This window comes from Fundulus heteroclitus, chromosome 3 (genome assembly GCF_011125445.2).
Source record: "Fundulus heteroclitus isolate FHET01 chromosome 3, MU-UCD_Fhet_4.1, whole genome shotgun sequence".
NCBI lineage: Eukaryota > Metazoa > Chordata > Actinopteri > Cyprinodontiformes > Fundulidae > Fundulus > Fundulus heteroclitus.
In genome coordinates, this window is record NC_046363.1 from 20,786,442 (window position 1) to 20,808,478 (window position 22,037).

Here is a 22,037-nt window from a genome sequence, read left to right on the forward strand (position 1 = left end):
ATAACACTAAAATAACAAAGCTTGTGTACAAACAAGAAGTCTCACTTTAACATAAACTGTACGCGTGTCTTTCTGGTGGACTTTTGGTGAAAACTCTGTTCTTTATTTAATGAAGTTACTCACAGTGAGTAGAGCAGCCATAGACTATACCCAAGTGAGAGTAATGAAGTCTGTATTAATATTATTCAAGTAAAAGTAAAAAGAGCAGTAAAACTACTCCTAAAAGAATATTCTGTTAAAAAAGTTACTCAAGTAAAGGTAACTGAGTAAAGGGAGCCACCTCCCTGCTACCAAAGCGTGTTCTGAGAGCCGCTCTGTCTGCCGACCTGCTGTATTTACTTTCTCCACCAGGTGGCAGTGTAAACCAGTTTGGCCAGCACCGCAGTAATCCGACTGAACGCATCGCAGGAAGTACTTAGTTGGCCTAGAATCTCTCCTAGAAATCCTTGTGTCGCTGCGCTGCGGAGCTCTGGGATTGGTGAAGTGTTTTTAAACAGGATTTTGAATCGCAGATAACATTTGGATGTTATCTGCGAATGCAAATAGCATTTTTATTAGCCGCAGAAACCAAGTCTCTCTCGCTCTCTCTCTGTTTTTTTTTTCAGGAGTAACATGTGATTATTTATTTCCAAACTCTTTCCTGTGGCAAAAATCTTTAATAAGGAGTTAAAATTCCAGTTTATGGTAAAACAAAACAGCCATGTCTGCTTGCAGAAAAAGTGTATAGGCACGAACCATTCCCAATGCATAAATCTTTCATAACATAATGGTGCTCTATGAATATTAATGCCCAGTTAACCCCCCCTCCCTCCTTCCCCATCCACACCCACCCTTGGAGTCTCCGAGATCTCGGCACGCATAAAACCCCTGCAACCAATGCCTCCCATACGTGCAATCTGATTTTTAAATTTAAAGCCTGTTTGAAAGCTGTGCACGGCATTTTTACATAAGACCCGGAGACAGGGCGATGCTGCCGCGCATGAGTGGATCTGTACCTAGATGCAGTTCGGATAGTCAAAAGGAGAGAGACGAACCGGGCGGAAACGCTGTGATGGGGGGCCGTTATGTAATCAGCGAGTGGCCGTGCCAGGGGAGGGATAAAGATGTTCGAAACAAACAAAACAGCCAAAGCACTCAGCTGGAGCGATGCACTGCACCGTCGTGTGTTTGCCTTTTGAGCAGCAGAGGATGAAGAGGATGAGTTGTTTGTGTCAGTGTTTTTTTTCTTTTCTTTTTTTTCTTGGGTGTGTCCACAGTGTGAGTGCACGTTGAGGAGTGGGTCGTCTCACTGTCTGTGGTTCCAGGCTGTCACTGTCTCAGGGGACTGTGGGTCTGTAAAGTGCTGCTGCTGCTGTTCTCCTCCCCTCTGCTTTCCGTCTCTCCTCCCTCTCCGGGGCCCAGCTAAACACCTGCTCCTTGCAGCATAGGCACAGGGATGGGCAGGGGTTTCCAAGCAACTGTAGGCCTCTTTGTTATGGTTCACCAGGTTGCTCTATAGATTCAAAACTAAAGGAAAGGGAAACAGATTTTCCCCCAAAAAATATATAAAAAAAACAACAACTACAGTGCACGCCTTCCTGTTTGCTTGTTCCCTTTGGGTTGTTTTTTTTTTTTCTGTAAATGTTTAACACCAATGTTTGGCGTGCTGCGTGTGTAGTAAGTTTGCTCTGTGATCAAAGTCTAACAGATACCACTGAACAGAGTTTCTCTTAGTTCAGATTTGTTATTACCATCTCTTCCCGCTTGCTGTCGGGTTTACAGCAATCGCTTATTGAATTTATGAAATAACGTTTACAGTGGCAAAACAGTTCCTTTTTGAAATGACAGGAGTTTGGCTATTTGAGACAAATGATAATAATAATAATAATAATAATAATAATAATGCAGAACCCCGTGCGGTTGAGAGAATAATAAACCCCTTTTTCCTCCACACCCCCCCCCCCTTCCCCACTCTGCCTATAAGCCGTATGTCCCTAATGGGGTCAGGCAGATGGGTGGGGACCGTGGCGGGCTTCATGAAGACAGCTAGTGTGTGTGTTTCATCAGGCGCATATGCTCGTTTTTGAATTATGGCGTGCTGGTCTAACATTTCCTGATGTAAACTGTATCACTTCCTCACATTTTCCAAGAATATCTCCCTTCCTGTACCTCACTGCACTATAAAAGGGGATTTTGGATGGAACAAATACACCTATTCATACCGAAATATCCAATAATGGTTGAATTCTAACGTAGACAATGCAACTAGACATTAGGAGGATGTTAGTTGCTTTTATTTATTCTGATGTAATGTTCAGTAGAGTCCAACAGAGAACACCAGGTTGCCACTGTATGCTTATATGGGTTAAAGTCTGAATCAATGTGTAACAATTTAGTTAAGGACAGGACTTGAGACTGGTTGAGGGTTTGTATTGGACCGAGAAGTTAAGTCTGTATATCCAGCTGGAACAAATTCCGTGTTAACTTCTAATGTCACACTTGCTGTTGAGCTTTTAACCCCGAGACAGGTTTTTATTTTCTTCTGCACATCACATAATAGTTTTGGCTGTCAAGGAGATGGTTTATGTGACAGATTAGAGTAAATCTGAAGAAGTTTATTCACATTTCAGTGACTTTTTATGCCTTGAATGCAGTTTAATGACCGCACTGAAGCTGAAGTCATGCTTGCTAGAAAGCTGCAGTTCTTAACCCTGAGTAAGTGTTTGCTAGTGAATGGGAACTTCTTAGCTCTGGTAGGCATAGCTATATTAGAATGATTGTTACCATTTTAGTGACATTTTATGAATTAATCACAAACAAATTCTTATTTTTTTTTTGTTTACTTTAAAGAAACCAAATCATCTCATGAATGAAATGGTGACAGTTTCTGTTATTCGTCATTGTACTGCCAAGGATGAGACATCAGAGCTGTCTGCTTTAATAGAGGCTTTCCTCTGCATCCATAAAACTAATTTATGTGCACTATTGGCTGCAGTGCTTAAACTGTATCAATCTGAACATGCAGGTTGTAAATGTGTACAGTAGGAGGATCATGCGGGCATTGGGAAACGTTAAACTCACAATATTAGACTGTTTCTTTATGCTCTTTTGATTGTCCAGAGGTCTGCATATCCATTTTAATGAAACATAAGCTGACAGATATCGGCTGTTGTGTCAGAAGTTTTTAAGTCAAAGCCTATCAGAGTAGCCTGAGCTGCACATGTTTGCAAACATTTCCAAGCTATACGTCAAAACACAGAAGATTTTTTTAAAATCTGATACAGCAGAAAAGAAGTCACTTTCAAGGGATTCCTTCCAAGGTTGTTCATGTTGAGGAAATGTAATAAATATAGTAACAGCATTAGAAAAACTGAAAGTTGCCGGTAATTTCTGTCCCTGTGACACACACTCTTACAAAACTACTTGAATTTAGAACATCTTGAGATATTTTCATGAAACATTTCACAAGCAATCCTTGATTAAGGGGCTGGCTTTCTGGTGGATATAATAAATGTCAGTTAAATGGCTATTCCCTTTATTCTGCCATAAGGTTAGGCTTGTTAATGTGGAATGTATTATCAGTACTAAAAAAGCAACCACAAGATTTTGCCTGGAAATATAAAGGCATTCTTCTCATATTAAATAAGACTCTACCATTTATTTCCGAGTTTTCCCCTCTGAAACAGCAATTCCAGTTGACAAAGTAAACATATTCACAAAACGATTCAGAATAAATCTCATAACACCCAAAGCTGTAGCACATTCTTGAAGTTTTGGTCCAAATAAAAACTTTTAGTTTCATGTACCTGAATTCAAGAAGGATTTCAAGAGATGGCTTGGATCTTCTGAAGTGAAGTTCTGTGGAGTTATTATAATATTGTTTGAAATTGTAGAGATGTAAATAACTCCTCAGAGTGCTGGAAGGTAACATCAGGGTCTGCCCAAGGCACAAGCAAACTAAGCGGCTGCTTAAGGACCTTGGGCCACTAGGGGGACCCCAAGAGCAATTTAAAAAAAATAAAAAAAAATAATATATATTTGCTTGTAATGATTTCTAAATTATTATAGTAACAATTACAGACACTTTCTTTATAAAATTGTGCATTTAATTTTTTACAATAATATCCATGATCATGTAGAAATCATTATTTATACATGCAAAAGAAAAAATTATTCATTGGTTCTTGGGTTCTCCCCTAGTGGCCGCAGCAGGTCACGTTGCTATGGTAATATGAGCTTCTCGCCATGCAATGCACATCCAAACATCCAAAAGCACAGGTGCAAGGCAAGTAGGCAAAACGTTGTCACAAAAAAAATGGCATGTCCTTCAGGGGCAGAGAAAAGAAAGAGGAAGATGAGTAAAACCAAAGGGTTGTTTGCATGTCTTGGTAATGTTTATGTTCAATATTTATCAGAGATTTATGTGGCTATTACTAGAAAATTAGCTTGCTAGTGACCTTTAACGGCTTGGGTAAATAGTCAAATACTTTTGCTAACATGCTTATTTTTGTATAAAACTGAGCTTTAATTTTGATCGAGTAAGTTCTCAGGGTTAGCCGTTTGAATCGTCTTGTTATTGAAAAGAGCTAAATAAATAAACTTGCGGCCTTTTCGGCTTTTTCTTTTATTTTGGCCTCAAAACAAAGTTTTTGCTAATGTTTAATAGCAAATCCCTATTATTGGCAGAAATAGAGGGCCCCAAAATCAAACTTCTCTTAGGGCCCCATAGAGGCTTGGGCCAGCCCCTGCTGAATGTATCAGCAGTTTTATCAAAACATCACTGGTTGGGTTTTTACTCTCAATCCAATGTTAATTAAGTAGAGCCTGTGCATTTGTAAATGACAGATACAACATGTATATATTTAGATATTGCAAGTTTTTCTTTTTATATGATACGTATTTAGACAGTACAATTAGGTTATATTTCTCTTGAGCAATAATGGATTTACTGACCGAAGACGCCTATAGTTGGTGTCTCAGAGGGTGATCAGTCTGAACTTTACTTTTAAAAATCCAAATTATTACTTTAGTTCCTAATGTAATAATATGACCTTTCATTAAAAATCCTGTGTTTTGATGTGCCACTCTTCTAAATATTTTTCCAAAGTATGAAGAAAAAACAGTTTATTTTAACAGTGTTGTTGCGCTGGGACTGAATTAATAAAATAATTAAAATTGCTGGTGACGTTTAACAATAAAGATGTAAAGCAATAATGCTGCAGCTTCTGCTTCTGGACATTGAACTCTGTTAATAATTGCTCTCTTCAGCTACTTTATGACTACTGCTACACAGTCACAGACAGTGGCCAGAAACCTGGCCGTTTCAAATAGCCCACGAGAGTATCAATTGCCTGTCAAACTTCAGAAAACAGAATTTCCTGTTCGATCTGGATTCCTGCAGCTCTGACCAACATTTTCAGTGGCACAGGGAGGACCGCATGAAAGTTGTGCCCGTCTCTGTGTGGCTGCTCGTTGCGCTGAGCCAGAGACTCCGCCCCTTTACGAGCATCAGGACACCTTGAGCACAACAAAGCATGTGTCGCTGCGAAACGTCGTTCCTCCCCTGAACGTGCGGAATATACGCCAGCAGATTATCGGATATTTTTGGGGCTCCCTTTTCGACTCCCTTGATGCTACACCCAGAGTAGGTAAGCCCAGTTTTAAGGTGCAAAAGGTGGGTGCGTTTGAACGGGTGTTTGTTTTTGTTGTACGTTCGGCGCCATTTTTTTCTAACACAGATTTGTTTTTGTTTTTTTAAAATGCCCCCTCCGAGCTCGCGCTTGTCCAAGACAGCCCCGCAACTGTGTTGCGATAAAGAAAAAAAAATCTAAAAAAAAAAAATTCATAGTTGTATTTTGGGGAAAACTATGCTTTTTATTTGTTACGCCACATTCAGACTAAAAAAACAAACAAAAACATTTACAGCATTTTAACTTATAGGACCCATTCCAGACCCCCAGCAGCATTAAAACTAGTCCCTCTGGGCAGAGGCAGCGCTGTTGTTGTTTTTCTATGTTTACGTTGGGTGTATAAATATGAGTGGACATGCCAGATAACACTACATTTAAAGATCACTCAGCTTGCTAACAAAATAAATGGTAGTAATAGGTGTATGTGTGCGTATTTAAGTTGCAATATGGTAGTCAAATGATATTTTGGTCCATTTTCTGTTGATGCCCTCGGTTCACTAGTACAACCCGCCGTGCAAACTAGAGCTATTTTTAAATGCTGTGTAAATATAGCGGGAAACTGATGTCTCTGGTCTTTATAAATCAATAAAAGTTGAGATTTCTAATGCTTCACGATGGTGGTATAATAGCTTGAGTTGAAATCGGTGCTGCAGGGGTTGAATCTCCTATGTGACTGGAATGGTATATAATATAAGGGACATTTCTGGACATGAACTGGATCTGTCTGTCTTGCAAAATGCTTTAAGATGGCATTGTCGACTGGCGCTATAGAAATACACCGCATTGAAGGGATCTGCTTGTATCTGGGATGTGCCTCAAACGCTCTGATGTTATTGGGGGGGGGGGGGGGGGGGGGGGGTTCTGTCTCTCTCTCCCACTGTTTCAGTAATGCTTTGCATCTTACTTTCTTTCCGCTTGACCTGCCTTGCTTTTGCCTCCCCGAGGAATGTAGGGGTTAAAAATACCCACCTCATCTGTAAAAAAAAAGAAAAAAGAAAAAAAGAAAGAAAAGGCGGCAGCTTGTGAAAACTGTGTAGGTTTTTGTGCAGCCCTCCCTCCGTTTAACGCGCTCAACAGCATCTCATCCAATAAGCCTCATCTCCATTGATGATACGGCTGAATATTTATAGTCAGATAATCTTTCGCGAGGAGCTGCAGATGTGACGCAGGGCGGGGGATGAGGCAGAGTTAATGCAGCAGGACTAGGAAGTTTTTCTTTTTTTGTTTATTTATATATATATATATATATATATATATATATATATATATATATATATATATATATATATATATATATATATATAAATTACAAGCAACAGAAGTAAACCCAGAACTTAAAGGAAATAATAGCAATGACAGCCTGGTAAGATCTCCCGTTCGGCTGAATCAGCTGCGATGTAGACGCACAGAAAGCACCTGAGGGGATGTTGAACAGTGTTTGCGGCTCTGCTGTATGAGAGTGAGGTCATTAAGGTCCCAGAAGGGCTTGCTGGTGTAATCCTCTTTTGGGAGTTATGATGCATTCGGACAGTTAGGCATCCTACCCTGTTCTATGAGGCGATCCAAGCAGGAAACCTACCCCACACCCTCCATTACTATTCTTCTTCTTTCTGAATGAAACGTGTAGATTCAGGTCGGAGTCCACTGAGGCACCTTCCTTTCAGCTCCGCTTTTAAGATCTCTCAAAAGTGTTCCCAACTTCTTTTTTTTTTTTTTTTCTCGGTGCGTGCCATTAGCTGATAGCTCTGTGGGCTGAGTTTGATGCCCAGAATGGCTTTAAAATTGCTTTCAGCGAAGCCACACTAAATCAATCATGCTGCCTCAGTCTTTTCCCATGTCGTTTCATGTTACAGCATCCGGCTCACAGGCCATCTGTATGTATTGATCATTCTGAGACAGACAAAGACCTGGGCTAAGTTTTCTGTTCAGAGAAGATTTATATTGTATTTGTACATTAGTTTTTCCTATCAAGTTTTCTTTTTTTATTTTATTTATTATTATTTTATGGTTCTATGGTCATATTGCCTCAATGATATTTGGTATTTTGGCAGTTTTTGTTGTTTTTGGTGTAAAATCTTGGATTTGGTGAAAAATATCTATTTTTTTCATTGGTAATAATTCTGTGTCTTTGCCATTGTCACACCCGAATTTCCCCATTGTGGGACAATACAGGAATTCTCACCTTATCCTCTTACCTTATCTAAAAAGGATCCTTTCTACACTGTGTGCTTGGAAAGAACCATCATTCAATTAATAGCTCTTCTGGGGACAAAGCGTAACAGGGTTTTGCTGGCAGGCAGCTGGTTGAAAGAAAGCTGCTACACTTTTCCCAAGCTTGCAGGATGGAGACAACAGTTTGCCGGTTAGGGAAATATTTCTGTTCCTAAAAAAATACAGTCATGATGTTGAAAAAGATGCGGCACCCATTACGCTTTTTAAAGTTACACTGTTTTAAAACTACAGTTGGCTACAATCTGAATATTTTCTTCTTTCCTATTTTTAAATAAAACAAATTAGATCATGTTAAACCATTTTCTTTTAAATCTTAATGTTATTCTTCTCTGAGGTTATACAGTGATAATTTTATAGTGATCTATAACCTGGCCAGCCAGATTGATAATGTGCGAGCTCTCCGTTCTGCACATTATCACTGCTTCTATCGAATCCATTCGGGAAAGGAGGGACATTGAGCAGAAATTTCCGAACTGATTGGGCAAAGCAAAAAATTTCCTTCCTTTTGCATTGTAGCCGTGTAGGTTAATATTACAGTCATTACATCCTCCCAACCAATCACAAATTCAGACCCAGAAACCAAGCTCCGCCCCCTTCAAAGAGTTCAGAGAGCATACATTATTTTTTTGTTTTACTTTTTAAATAAACTTGCAGTTTGGGTAAAAAGTTGGTTGAATAAAGGGTTGCTTTTTAATTCAGTGTTTGTGTATTCTGTATCTTTTTTTTTTTTTTTTTTTTTTTTTTTTTTTTTTTTTTTTTTTTTTTTTTTTTTTTCCCCAGTGTCCTGTCTAGCACTATGGCAATAGGAATTGATATCTCAATGCCAGATGGAGCTCGACAGATTTTGCTTTTACAAGTGGAGCAAACAGCTTTCGCCATAGTGCTCCACTTGATTTATGCTTTTAAATAGCTTTATTATGATTCCTGCAAGGAGAATTTCAAATTATATGGACATGACAATGGGAGAGTAAAGGAAGAACAAAAAGTGAAAGAAAAGAAAAAGAGTAGAGGTGAAAGAAAGAGGAGATAAAAGGAAGAGGATGATAAAATGTCCTCTGTCTGCTCCATCACCTGGAAAGAGACACAAAAAGAACAGCACAACCAATAGACATAAAGCAACAGATACACTCGAATAACACCTAGATGCCATTGCTAAATCATATATATTATTATGTAAGCTGACATATGTAATGTGATATTTGAAAAAAGAAAGTGACACAACATAAATAAATAAATAAATAAATTATAAGATTACTGTATATAAGTGAACACTTAATACCTGGGACCCAGCACCAGTGGGAGATGTGAAAGTGCACTAGTTTAGGTGAAGATTATCCAGAAATAGCTTGATAGTGATTGTGGAGAACCAAAGACCCACCTTCCCCGAGCACAGAGGCAGGCGTCAGGGGACCCGTAGCCCCGGACTCCCAAAGGGGCCCCTAAAGCAGGTCGCCCAGGAGGGGCCGACACAGGATATCTGCAACCCCCCCCCCAAGGAAGGGGGGGGTGTATTCTGTATCTAAAAAAGAAAGGTCGCTAAGCAATAGCATAAAATGGTCAGGGCTGCACTTAAAATATATGTTTTGAATTTGTTGATAATTATCGGTATCGAGAAATATGATTTCTGTTATCGATGTGCTTCTTTTCTATATCACCCAGCCCTAGCAGCAGCTGCGCACCCGTTCTCCTGCAATGTTTATGTTGGTTCAGCTGTGGGCTCAGCCGCTGCAGCGGTATGTCCCGCCTTAAGCCACAATACTGCACCGTGATTGGTCCGAACCGTTTTTGGTTCGGTCACAAATGGTAGAAGCTGGAACGGTACAAGATGGGTTCTCGTTGTTTGTGAACGCACCAATACCATGATAATTCAGTTTGCAGGCAAGATTACATGACCTAATCCTGTTTACAGACTCTATGTACCTGTTTTGATAATCATTTAATTACGATCTTTGTGCACACCACCCTCATAGAAATGTGTAGAAAAACATTAGAAGTTCCCTGCTACACCTGTAGCAGTCTCTGGCGATATGATGTTTGAAAGTTAAAAACATGCACGTGCCTACAAACAGGCTGGCAGATTCCCTTATTACTGTATAGACGACAACGGAGACCAGGACGTTTTCAAGACTAGCGTTGTTGTGCTGTATGCGAACAGTAGAAATGCAACATAACCTTTCCCGTACAAGAAAAACAACGTCCCATGCACAGGGACAAGACTTCCACCAATCTGTTTGCAGGAAATCAGAACCAGATCATTTTCCACTGATTGGCTCTGATTGACTAAAGATTGGCAGGTCAAATACAATTTTTTTTCTTCACTTAGTCAAAACTAGGAAATCTCACAATGTTTGGTCCACAAATCCATCAACCATATGAGGGTGAGAATTGAGGTGATGATTGGTCTTATTGTCAATGTGTTACGAAATCTTTAATGGCCCTTTTCTGTAAATCCTTCCTTTTTGGGTACATTTTAAACTCCTATCTACTGAGAGAGAGAGAGACCTATTTGCAATGGCTAAGTAAAGGAAAATGGAGGGGTTTGTTTACAGATGCAAAAGGTTAGCATGTCGCATCCAGGCGGTCCTCTGCAGTTGTGATATTGCGCAAGCAGAAATTGCACTGACAGTTGCATTTGAATATGTTGTGCAGCTCTAACACAGAGTTTTTTTTCGTATACCCAACGAAGTGTGTGTTGCAGGTCAGGGTTGCATGTTGACAGAACATCCCATCAGTTCTGCAGAGCCCACCTTTATACGTTGGCTTGCATACGGGTCCGTGTTTACTTAGAGAGCTGACAAGTTAGTCTTTTATCTATATTTTTGCTGAATTCTTTTTGTCAGCTAGGTAGGTGGGACTCCACATAAAACCATGAATCAGCACAGTGTACCACTATCTCCACCTCTACCCCCCCCCCCCCCCCCCCCCCCCACACACACACACACACACACAATTGCAGGGGCAGACAAAAAGAGTCGATAGAGACGGTGAGATGGATATTGCAGGCAGGTAGAAGAAGATAATCTCACTTGGTTACTTGGGGGCTGATTAACTCTAAACTCCTTCTAATTCCTTAAGCCTGCTCTCAGCGTCCAGGAAACATGTTTTCTTTATGTTCACTCATATGTGCTGAGAACTTCTTTTAATATTCGGCCCGGTCGTTTAAAGAAAGAGCAGTATTAAAGGTTCAGAGGAAAAATAAACGGATCGGTTTCAGCTTTGTGCACGACGAGGACAAAAGTGATGTGTAAGCGCGTGCCTCTGTGCACACATGTTTGCACATGTGCACATGCGTGTTGTGTGAAGCAAAGCGTGAACAAAAATAGATATATGAGCTGGGCCAACTATTGAGTCCCCCGCATGTTGCGCACATGTAGCTATTTTTAAACTGTTACCTCCTCCTGCTTTGATGCACAGGCTTTAAATGAGATCAAGCCGGTTTTTCTGAAGTGCATTGAAAAGAAAATGCATCTCGTTTATTTGGGAAGTGGATCAAACGTGTCTTTATCTGCTTGGCTTTGGATTGGATTTGATTTAGTTGATTATTAATATTATTGATCCAATTACAAATAGTTGGATCTTTTACCTTTTTATTTCTGTTTTTGTTTTTATTTAAATGTCCACTGATTTTGGCTCATATTTGGTGTCCATATTATATTTTTCTGTTTATTTATTTATTCTCAATACACGACTGCATTGTCCCAATTCCTTTTGTTGATTTAAGTCATGACTTCATTGACAAAAAAACAACTTAGTTTGGCAATTTCTAGTTTGCATTTTTTATAATCCTCCATCTTTTTTTTAACCTGTTTCAGAGCTCTTTGTTACATTACTTTCTATTAAAGTTGCTCTACAACTGAACTTTGATGGGAAATATACATGCTTAAGTTTTAAATCATAGGGAAAACGCTTCCTGTTAAAATTGGTGTTAACCTAAAATGAAATCCCTCAGGACCTCCCGTCTCTGTGCTCGCACCTGATCAGGCGGCTCTCTGTCAGCTCTCTCTTGCTTTGAGGGTGGCCCACTTCATCTGTGGTTCATCTGATTACAGGCTCTAATTGTGTGTTATTGAGGTCAGTCTTATTCTTTTTTTTCTTCTTCTTAAAACTATCGCATTACGTCGCTATTCCTCGCCTCCGCATTAAAGTGCAGGAATTATTCGTCGCGTTACCAGAGATTGATGGCCTGTCTGGAGAGGCAGCGCCGCCGCCGCCGTCTAACTTTGGTCCTGACGCGGGTCGGCCCTGCTCAGCTGGCTGATGGCAGAGATGTTAGATGGGCTAACACAAAATGGAGGAGGCAGCAGACTCAAGCTCAGCTGGTCCATTAGGACCGTGTCTGTTTCCTGACACTCAGAATTGAGATGACGGAGCATCAAGACGCCCGCAGGAGGCCGGGGGCATTGATGCGTGAAGGTGTGCGCGTCTGTGTGTGCGCGGCGACCTAGGGAATAGACCTATAGAGTGGTGGCGGTAGTGGGGTCTTATGGGGGGAAGGGCAGGGTGGATTAGTAATAGAGTGCGACGCAGTTATTGGTCACTGGACACAAACAATGGGAGGGCTAAAGAGGATTTGGTCTGCTTGTGTGCCCCCTCCTCCTGTCCTGGAGTGCCAGTGGGAAGTGTATGGTATAGCGATCCGGGATGCGCCCCTTTGGGCGTCCCTGTACATCTGGAGGATCGGCCTTGTCTGTTACCCCCTCCCACCCCCCCAACTTTGTGAAAAAAAAAAAAAGAGGCTGGGCCTGCATATCCAAGAGACAAAAGCATTAGTTACCAGTTAGACAGTGGCCAGACATGATGAGTGTCTGTCGTATCAAAGCGAATCGATTGGACAGTGAAGCCCCGTAACTGATATGTATCATTTAACAGAAACATTGGGTGATTGTGATGTCAGCAGTGCATTCTGTTTGGCCTGCTGGGTAATTTAATCAGCAAGTTTCTAAAAATATGAAGTTTGACTCGTTGGTGCTTGAAATAATGATTCACTCAGACTCAATGAGACTAATCATTAACATTTTAGTGAAACAAAAATTGATGGGATCGCACACTGTCTCTTTGTCCTGCATTGTTTACATTTCAATTGTTGTACTGTTTAATTACCGCTGCACTTTACCCTGTAGCTTTATCCTGTAATTTACCTGATCCTGCAATCTACTGCAATTCACTGTAAATTTCAAGCTGTATGCAAACAAAATTTCGTTCTGTACGCACTCTGTGCACACAGAATGACAAATAAAGTTGTCTAAGTCATGTCTTTTACAGACTTCATGTTTTTTTTGTCAAACATCAATTTTCTGATTATCAAATAGATTTTAATGTCAGATAAAATTTTCAGGGCAAATGCATAAAGCAAGTTACAAGTTTTGTTTATTAAGGGAAAACGTATATCAATAGCAACCTGTTCCTATGTAGGGAAAAGTAATAATCTTCCTTGTGTTATAAAGAATTACCTGTAACTAACCACACTTTTGGGGAAAAGCTGATTCAGTTAAATTGGCCTCAGACAGGCTTGATTACTGCCAGACCAGCTTAATAAATGTAATCTTAATCGTTTAGGCTGACAACATAAAGCAGTCAAAAATATCTCAAAATGCTACATATGCCACTGTCTAAGGAAATCATAAGGACAGATAAGAAGCAAAATCACTGACAGCCTTCTGGAAAAAGTTACAAAGCCATTACCAAGGCTTTGGGTCTCTGTTGAACCATGAGGAGAACTATTACCCCACAAATTAGAAGAAAATGAACAAAAGAATCCAGAACAACATCTAAAGCACTGCTGGCCTCATTCGCCTCAAATCAGGCCAGTGTCCATAATTCAGCAGTTCACCCTAACCCTAAGACTTGTGGGAAAACGTTCTGTGGACTGAAGATAAAAAAGTGGGCCTTCTTCCAGTAGGTGCGTTTGATCTGGCAATCACCTAAAACAGTCAGACATGGTGGTGGTAGTGTGATGGTCTGGTCTGCTTTGCTGCTTCAAGACCTGTAGGACTTAAATTCTGGTCTTCACCAGAACATTCAGAAGAAGAACATCTGATCATCAGTGTGTGATCTTGAGCTCAAACAAGCTTGTTTTCTGCAGAGGGACAATGATCCAAAGCACATCTGAAAGTCTAGCTGAATGACAACCCCCCCTCCCTCCTCCCAAAAAAAAATTACAAAAACAAAACCACAACAACAAAACAAATCAGGTATTTGGGGTGGCCTAGTCAAAGTCTGGACTTAAATCCAGTTAAGATGCTGTGGCAAAACCTGCCTACGTCCCCTTAACACTTCAGTGGGGCTGAATTGGACGAATACTGCAAATTTCTTGACAGTGATCGTGAAAGACACATTTTCAATTGTCCCAAATGCTTAGTGTCAACTGTTGCTGCAAAAGGCGGCACAACTAATGAGATTAAGGGGCTATTTCTTTTTTGTTCTTTTCCACTTAAGCAATCATAAATTAAAATCTTCTTTTTGTATTTACTCAGACTGTCTTTCCGGCATTAAATTAGTCTGATCTGAAACATTTAAATATAAAAATAAAGCAAAAACAGAAGGCACCCATAATGGGCCAAAGCTGTTTTCACAGCACCGTATATCAGTGTTCTCTACATACATCATCCTGGTTACTGTGTCCCAGAGTGTTTGTTGACCTGATCAGAAGAGGGGTGTGTGCGATACCCAGAGCCAGGCATGCCTGCTGAGGACGACCCAGGCGGCGCTAATATGCCGACCCTGAGCAGAATGCCTCCATTGTGTTGGAGCGATTTAATGAGTCCGTGATAGGCCATCAGAACTCCATGTTGGCTCAGTCTCCTACAAGGAGGCCTATTGTGGGATGGGCTGGTGGTTGTGTACGTGTCACTGCTAGATTGTGAACTATGGGTCCCGGTTTGTTGATAAAAGAAGTCCGTAATGAAGTTTGGCAGAAGACAGACGGTGATTCATTTGAACAGCAGCGTGGATTATTGGAGAGGTTTTGTTTTACGCCTTGTAGAGTCTTATGAATTAGACTGGAGCTTCTGGGTTCATGTTATTGCAACAACAAAACATGTCCAACGTGTAATAAAGAAATATGCCTACATGAGCACCCTTCATATATATATATTGGCACCCCTGGTGGAGATGGGTATAAAGGTTTTAAAAATGAATCCATCTTCTGTTGCTGTACCATGATCTGACAATAAAGAAGTTCCCACAGTGAGCTTTGAGCTTTGGGGATTTTCTATACCCACCATACCATCGTCCTCACTGTGCTTGGTGTCATAGACGTACTTAGCTCTTGTTTGTCACAGTTTTACTTGTTCTTTTTAATACTCTGACTGTTGGTATGAGCAGGTTTAGCAGAGCAGCTATTATCTTACAGCCACTTCCTGACCTACAGGTCACATCTGTTCTACTGGATTGCAAAGTTCTCTTGTTTTCCTCCTTATGAGGAGTGTGTTCATCAAAGAGGAAAATAATAATTAAGCCTTGAATTATGGTTTTGCAATAAAACAATTGAGATGCTTTTAACACCTCTTTTAAGATATTTAAGTAAATAAGGTGCTGTGAAATGCAATCTTTGCAAATGTCTTTATATCTTGCGTTCAAGGAGTCACACTTTATTGGTATCTTTAAAAATGCTCTTGAGCATTTTTGAGCATTCTGGCAATCTTTCCCCCCTTTTTTAACAAGGCAGTGGGTGCTGGTTACTTTACCTCTTTGCAATTTAGTGTTTTTCAAATAAATAACATCCACCAGCACTAGGGTCCTAAGGAAGATTTTGGTTTGATCAGTGGTAATAATCTTGGCATGCTGCAAAAGAGTCAACTGGTCCAAATGGTAAGCAGAACTAAAAATACATTAAAAATACGGCCTAATACTAGGTTTTGTGTAGTTAAATCAAATTATATATTATATTTGAACTTTATTATAACCACTTATCTTCATAACTCTCCAAATTATCTAACAACAAAGAAAAATGACCTGATGTGCAGAGGTTTGTAGTATATAATAAAGTAAGGAGGGGTGACATGGCAATGCATGGGTATGGGGATAGAAAAGATAACAGTAGGGGAAGGGGCAAATTAAGCCAAAGCCAGTCCAGTACCTTCCCATTTTAGAAGTCTGTTTGTTTGTCGGCTACACCACTTGATTCTGACCAATGAATTAACTAAAAACAGTGTTACCAGGTAAGACAGACAGCTAGAGTGAGAGCCAATTTTTATCTCTTATGAGAGGATTTGTTGTCTGGATTGTTTTGAGCATTCAGGGGTAAGACATTTTTTTTAAAATCACCAACAAGCTGATTCCCAGAATAACTACTATCTAAAAACATAACTTAAAGTAGATGATCAGCAGCTGGATGATTATTATCAGGTCTTCACTAGATTTCTTTCCCCCTTACTCTTAAAGACACGATGTAAAGATGTTGTTCATGTGCTTTCAATGGCTGTGTTGGTCAAAAGGTTTTAGCAAACGTAAAGATGCACATCCATGCTTCACCACATGAATATAACTTAGGCCAGGCAGCACAGTCTCCTCCTAGAGATGCACCAATCAGAGATTTTGTTTGGCAGATACCTGATCATCAATTCACCAAAGCTTCGAGCTACCGATGTGGATTTCAGTGGATTCAGATTTCTGTTGAAGGAACATAAACAACAACAAGAAAATGCTTTTTACGATTTAAAATTCAATCATGGAAAAATGTTTATTATAAAATAAAACAATGGCTTCTTACAAAACAACCTTAAGGTATTGGGCTATTTTTCTCTGCTTCCCTAATAAAATCAACAGAATCAGTAAAATCTCATGGCTATGGGACAGAGATAATTGTTATATCTCCTTAACAAGACAGACTATTTCTTTTCACCTATTTTCTAGCTATTTTTTAGCATACTTGAAAATGTAGCGTCTCTGTCATTAATTCTTTCTACAAGATCCATTTGGAACAGAGGACACCGTTCAACATATTACTTGATAGTAAAAAGCTTGGGCTGTTAGTTTACAAATTAATTTGTAGCTAGCGGTCCAATCAATCGGTAATTATGGTTAGGAGAGGAGAGAACGTCACATGTGTGAGAGAGGGAGCAGTCTGTGTTACACAGCTGTAAAACGGCACAACTTTGCTGCCGTATTTAGATTTCTGTTATCAAGAATCAACCGAGAGCCTTTATTGTCATTATGAAGCTATGACAAAGTTTACCAGAGGCCCATGTCTTAGACTTTACATGCGTTACACAATTTAAAACACTTGTAGAAGATATGAAACATCCTTAGAATAACAATACAAGCATAGAAACGTCATGTCTGTTGAAGTCTGACTCCGTGGTGTAGCGCCCTGAATGAGCCGCCAAGATGCTTCTGAATAAAATGCAGTTTGTGGTTCATTTGACTCGATTTGAATCACTTCAGTGACACTAGAAATACCAGTTTTCTTCACTAAGTAACAGCTTACACACCGAAGAGTGTTGTCGGTGGAACCTGGTACCTCTGAGCAGAAAGATTTGGACTTTTTGTCACCGACCAACCAGTCGGTCACTAGACGATTTTTTTCATTGCATCTCTATTTAAAACATTTGAAATGTACAGTTTCTTTCTCCAACCTTTTTTACGGCTCTTGTTTGTGGCGCTTCATGAATCACCGTGCCGAAAAATGTGCTACACTGGGCTGCGCTGTGACCTTTCTCCATCTCTGACTCCCCTCTGTTCTCCTTCCCAGTGGCTACCATGACAACAGAGGCGAGTGCTGTGAACGAGGCCGACACCGAGGGCAAGCAGAAGAGCGGCCGCGCTCCGCAAGAACCCGAACCCGTGCAGCAGGAGGCGACCGCGACTGAGCAGGAGGGGGAGCCGTCAAGCAAGAAGGCCCAGGAGCAGGCGGCTGAGCCTGGGCCTGCACCTGTAGCCACCTCCCCTGAGGAGGAGCAGCTAAAGCCTCGTACCAGGACCTCTGCCGGCAAGGGCCTCTCGCGCCTCTTCTCCTCTTTCCTCAAACGGCGCTCTCAGTGCTCGGAGGGCGAGGGCTTCGAGGCAGAGAAAGCCAGCGACGAAAAGGCAGACAAAGAGAAAGCTGACAGCCCTGAAGGAGAGAAGGTGGAAGAGGTGAAGAGTGAGGACAAGGAGACTAAAGCTGTGGAGGACAAACCAGAAACCAAAGAAGTTAAAAAGAAAGAAGAAGAGAAAATACAAGAAAAAGAGGAGATAAAGAAAGTGGAGGAAAAGGTTGAGAAGAAAGGCAGTAAAAAGAAAAAGAAAGAAGGGAAGAAGAAAGCCGAGGAAAAGGATGAAGTCAAAGTGAAAAGGGACGAGACACAAAAGGAGGAAGAAAAGTCAGAAAAGCAAGAGGAGAAAAAGGAGGAAAAGGTGAAGACAAGTCTAGAGAAGGAGGAGGCAAAAGCTGAGACAAAAGAAGAAGAAAAGAAGCAAACCACTGAGGTCAAAGACAACAAAGGGGCAGAGGCCAGGAAGAAAGACGAAGGAAAGGTAGACAAGAAGGAAGCAAAGAAAAAGGAAAAGGAGGAAAAGCTGAAGAAAAAGGAAGAGGAAAAGGCCAAAAGAAAAGCAGAGGAGGAAGAGAGGATAAAAAAGAGGGAAGAGGAGAAAGCAAAGAAACGAGAAGAAGAAAAGGCCAGAGAGGCCGAAAGGCTGAAAAAGAAAGAGGAGGAAAAGGCTAAAAAGAGGGAGGAGGAAAAGGCGAAAGAAGACAAGACAAAAAAGAAGGAGGAGGAAAAAGCTAAAGAGGACCAGGGAAAAAAGAAAGAGGAGGACAAACCAAAAGAGGAGAAACAAGAGGAAAACTTGAAACAGCTGGAGAAGACAGAGAAAGAGGAGGAAAAAACAGAAGAAAAGCAGCAGAAGGAGGAGGAAAAGGGGAAGAAAAAGGAGAAGGGGAAGAGCAAAGGAAAGAAGGAGGACAAGGAGGAGAAAAAGCCAAGCGAGGAGCAAGTGAAAGCGCCGATTGCTGCTCCAGAGCCAGAACTCAAAATAGAGCCGGACACTGAACAGGCTGCGGATCTGCAGTCAGTGAGCAGCGCTGAGACGCAGGTGAGACGGGCTGAGAGCGCAGTTAGCGCCGCGCCGACTTACTGTGGGACAAGCAGCCGTTTCTGTTACCCAACTTATAACAGACGCGTACCAATGAAAGAAAAAAAACATTCTCACTGTAAACATCAAATATCCTCTAGCCTTAACTGTGGCGCAGAGCACGAAGAAAGGTAACAAGAAGCAGGGCTGGACACAGGCATGGTTACTGCTACCGGGTTATACCCAGGTTTTTTAAAAGTCCCACTTCAAAAACGTTTATAATTTTCAGTCCTGTATGTAAAATCCTTTAAATGAGATACCAGAAAGAAGTGCCAGACGATACCAGTCTGTGTGGAGCAGCAGAGCCGTCTCCCACCTGTTGCTTTGTGCTTCCTTCTTTATAGTTTTCATCCTAGTGGGATAAAAAAAAACAGCCAGTAAATGTAGGCAGTAATCAGTTTTATGCCTGAAGTGCTAGTTCTGTGTATTGAAATCACACTGGCAAAGCATCAAATGTTATGTCATTATCCCTGTAGTGTAATCATTGCTTTTATGCTTTCAATGAAATCACTCAGAATACATTGTTAATATTGGCTTCACATTTTTTGCATAAAGGCATTGATACGGTATGTTTTATACCCTTACACCGGTGTTCGGTCCATGCCAAAAGCAGAACCAATCACAACACTGCAAAAAGAGAACTAAAAGTAAGTGATTTTTTTTTTTAAATCAGTGTATTTTTCTTTGATTAGAGCAGGTAAATAAGACTATTTGCCAATGGAATAAGATTTTCGCACGTAAAAGAGGAACAATTCATCTCCATCATCCTATTTCAAGTGCAGGATGTCTAATTATCTAATTTTAGGGGTAAAAATACAAATATTCTTATCTAGCTCCTCAAATCAAGAAAATATATAGTAATTCCAAGAAATTTTAACTTACTTTTAGTTCCCTTTTTGCAGTGAACCTGCAGGGTCGCATTAACTTGTGGTTAATTTGGACAGCAACAAACACCCCTTTCATCCATTGATGATGATGACGTTCTTTATGCAAATCTTGTCTGGTACTTTTATGAGTGAAAGGTGTACCTCCCAGAGTTTAAATTCTAGATAATGGTTGTGGTGTTTTTGCACGCTACCTTAGTGTCACTTTTAGCACCACATTACTAAAATTTCTTCGAGTCAGTTACTAAAAACCTTGATATCAAGTTTGTATAGAGTAGCCAAGCATACGGACGGGAAGTGGATGTAAACAGTTGAGATGACTTTCCCTGAAGATAAGAAATGCATTAAAGGCTAAAAGTCGAAAGAAGATTTTTATTTTTTATTTTTGCTGTTTAAGAAGCTCGACTGGAACTTGTAAGCAAAAATCTTCCATCTTGGGTTATTCGTGCTAAACTAACTTGATGCCTAAAATGCATTGTACAGTTTCAAAAATGACATTTATTTACTCATTTCTGCACATTCAAGCACTCCATACACCTTCATGCTTTTACACTAAAGCTGTAGTGGAGATATGTTTTTGGGGTATAAATAATTCTGTGTGCTCAGCAAAACGTCAGCTAAAAGCTTGGTTTGGCGCAGAGTTCACCCGTGCAGGTAGCCGTAAGATTATATAAAGCTGGCATAAACCCCTGCTGCCGTCGTTTACATTGCATGTTTTGACATGTTGTTTTCCATTTGTTTCGTTTTATTTTAATCAGCCTGCTCCAGAGGAGCAAAAGGAAGAGTCGGAGATAAAGAAGGACCCTGAACCAGCAGCAGAAGCAGCAGCAGAAGAAGAAGACGTGAAAAAGGAGGGCACAGAAAAAAAGGAGGAGCCAGCAGAACAGCAGGAGGTGACCGAAGGAGAGGAAAAAACAGCAGAGCAGGCGAAGAAAGGGAAACCTTCAAAAGAAAAGAAGACGGAAAAGAAGACAGAAGAGGCCAAAAGCCCCAAACGTCCAAAAACCATGCAATGCAAAGTCACCTTACTGGACGACGCTCTGTTTGAGTGTGAACTTGATGTAAGAGAAACGCCAAACTATAACTTGTTCACTAATGTTTATATGATGCTGTTCCCTGTAAATGATGAATGCACGGCTATGCAGACTGACGGGTCTCTGTTATGTCCACACCACTAGAAACACGCTAAAGGTCAGGAGCTTTTAACTAAAGTGTGTGATCATGTCAACCTGCTGGAGAAGGACTACTTTGGCCTGGCCATCTGGGAAACCCCGACCAGCAAGGTAGGCGTGTTTCTGTGTTTATTTTTATTTTGGACATTTTAGAAAAAAACTAAACCAGATGAAGACACTGACCAAAGACCTGTGATCGTTTTTTTTCCCTTCGCCTAAAGACGTGGTTGGAACCCACCAAAGAGATCCGGAAACAGGTTTCAGGTGGCGTCTATGAGTTTACATTTAATGTGAAGTTCTACCCTCCTGATCCAGCCCAGCTTACAGAAGACCTCACCAGGTATATATATACACATTTCTATTACGTTTGCAAGCAAGTAGTTTAAACGCTACTTCAACTAACAAGTTATCTTTTACATGTTGGCCTGAGGGTGCTGACATTATAGGGAGAGTCGAGGACTTTCTAAGTGAGGTTTTCTGTAAATAAGCAGACTGATATCTGCCGTGGTGACAATTTTGACATTTTCACTTAGTAGAAATACAGATTAGTTGTAAGAGGTTCAAGTTTACCACTAGTCTGAGAGATGTCGAGACCAAAGTGAACAACTATAATCTCAAAAGCATCCTGGTTGTTTATGCAAATGCATTTTAGGAACTTTTAAATTGTCGGGCTTGCGTATGGGGTCAGTGGTTGTCCATAGATGATAATGGTGATGAAGGGGGCGTGCCAATAATTTATCTTCCAGTGTGAAACGTACTGAGGACAGAGCATGTAAAGAATATAAGAGTTACTGTCTGACAGAAAAGTAAGTGATGTGTGATAGAAAAGCAGAAAACATAGTGGTTTACGTTTGAATATTTTGATATTGGCACGTTTCACACAGGAAGATAAAAGTTGACGCACTGCCTCCATCTTTAATTTCCCCTATAAAAATACTAGGGATATCAGGGTTAACTAGTTCACAGCAGTATGTGGAGGCGCATGTGAACTCATGAGCAGAGCGGCTGTGAAAATGTGCAGTTTG

The 22,037-nt window shown here is 40.6% G+C and overlaps 2 protein-coding genes across 14 annotated transcripts in view; both read left to right on the plus strand.

The window, feature by feature from the left end:
* The first annotated feature begins 5,386 nt into the window (after positions 1–5,386).
* Positions 5,387–20,498, plus strand: LOC118557530 (ABC transporter F family member 4-like). Its single transcript, XM_036127672.1, has 3 exons — positions 5,387–5,627; positions 17,593–18,445; positions 20,495–20,498. Exons 2-3 carry the CDS (start codon positions 17,601–17,603, stop codon positions 20,496–20,498), a joined length of 849 nt encoding a protein of 282 aa, XP_035983565.1. The 5' UTR covers positions 5,387–5,627; positions 17,593–17,600.
* Positions 18,607–22,037, plus strand: part of LOC105926323 (titin homolog) — a 33,107-nt gene continuing 29,676 nt past the window's right edge. For 11 of the 13 annotated variants that reach the window (XM_012862579.3, XM_036132456.1, XM_036132464.1 and 8 more), the window contains exons 1-4: positions 18,608–18,917; positions 20,599–20,901; positions 21,019–21,123; positions 21,234–21,352. In XM_012862579.3, the coding sequence (XP_012718033.2) occupies positions 20,848–20,901; positions 21,019–21,123; positions 21,234–21,352 (278 nt within the window). In that variant the 5' untranslated portion in view covers positions 18,608–18,917; positions 20,599–20,847. Of the gene's footprint in view, positions 18,918–20,598; positions 20,902–21,018; positions 21,124–21,233; positions 21,353–22,037 lie in introns of all 13 variants that reach the window. The other 2 variants (XM_036132467.1, XM_036132480.1) reach the window with 2 other exon arrangements.

Excerpts from the sequence above, each read along its gene's own strand:
- LOC118557530 (XM_036127672.1), top strand. The coding sequence starts at position 17,601 with ATGACAACAGAGGCGAGTGCTGTGAACGAGGCCGACACCGAGGGCAAG.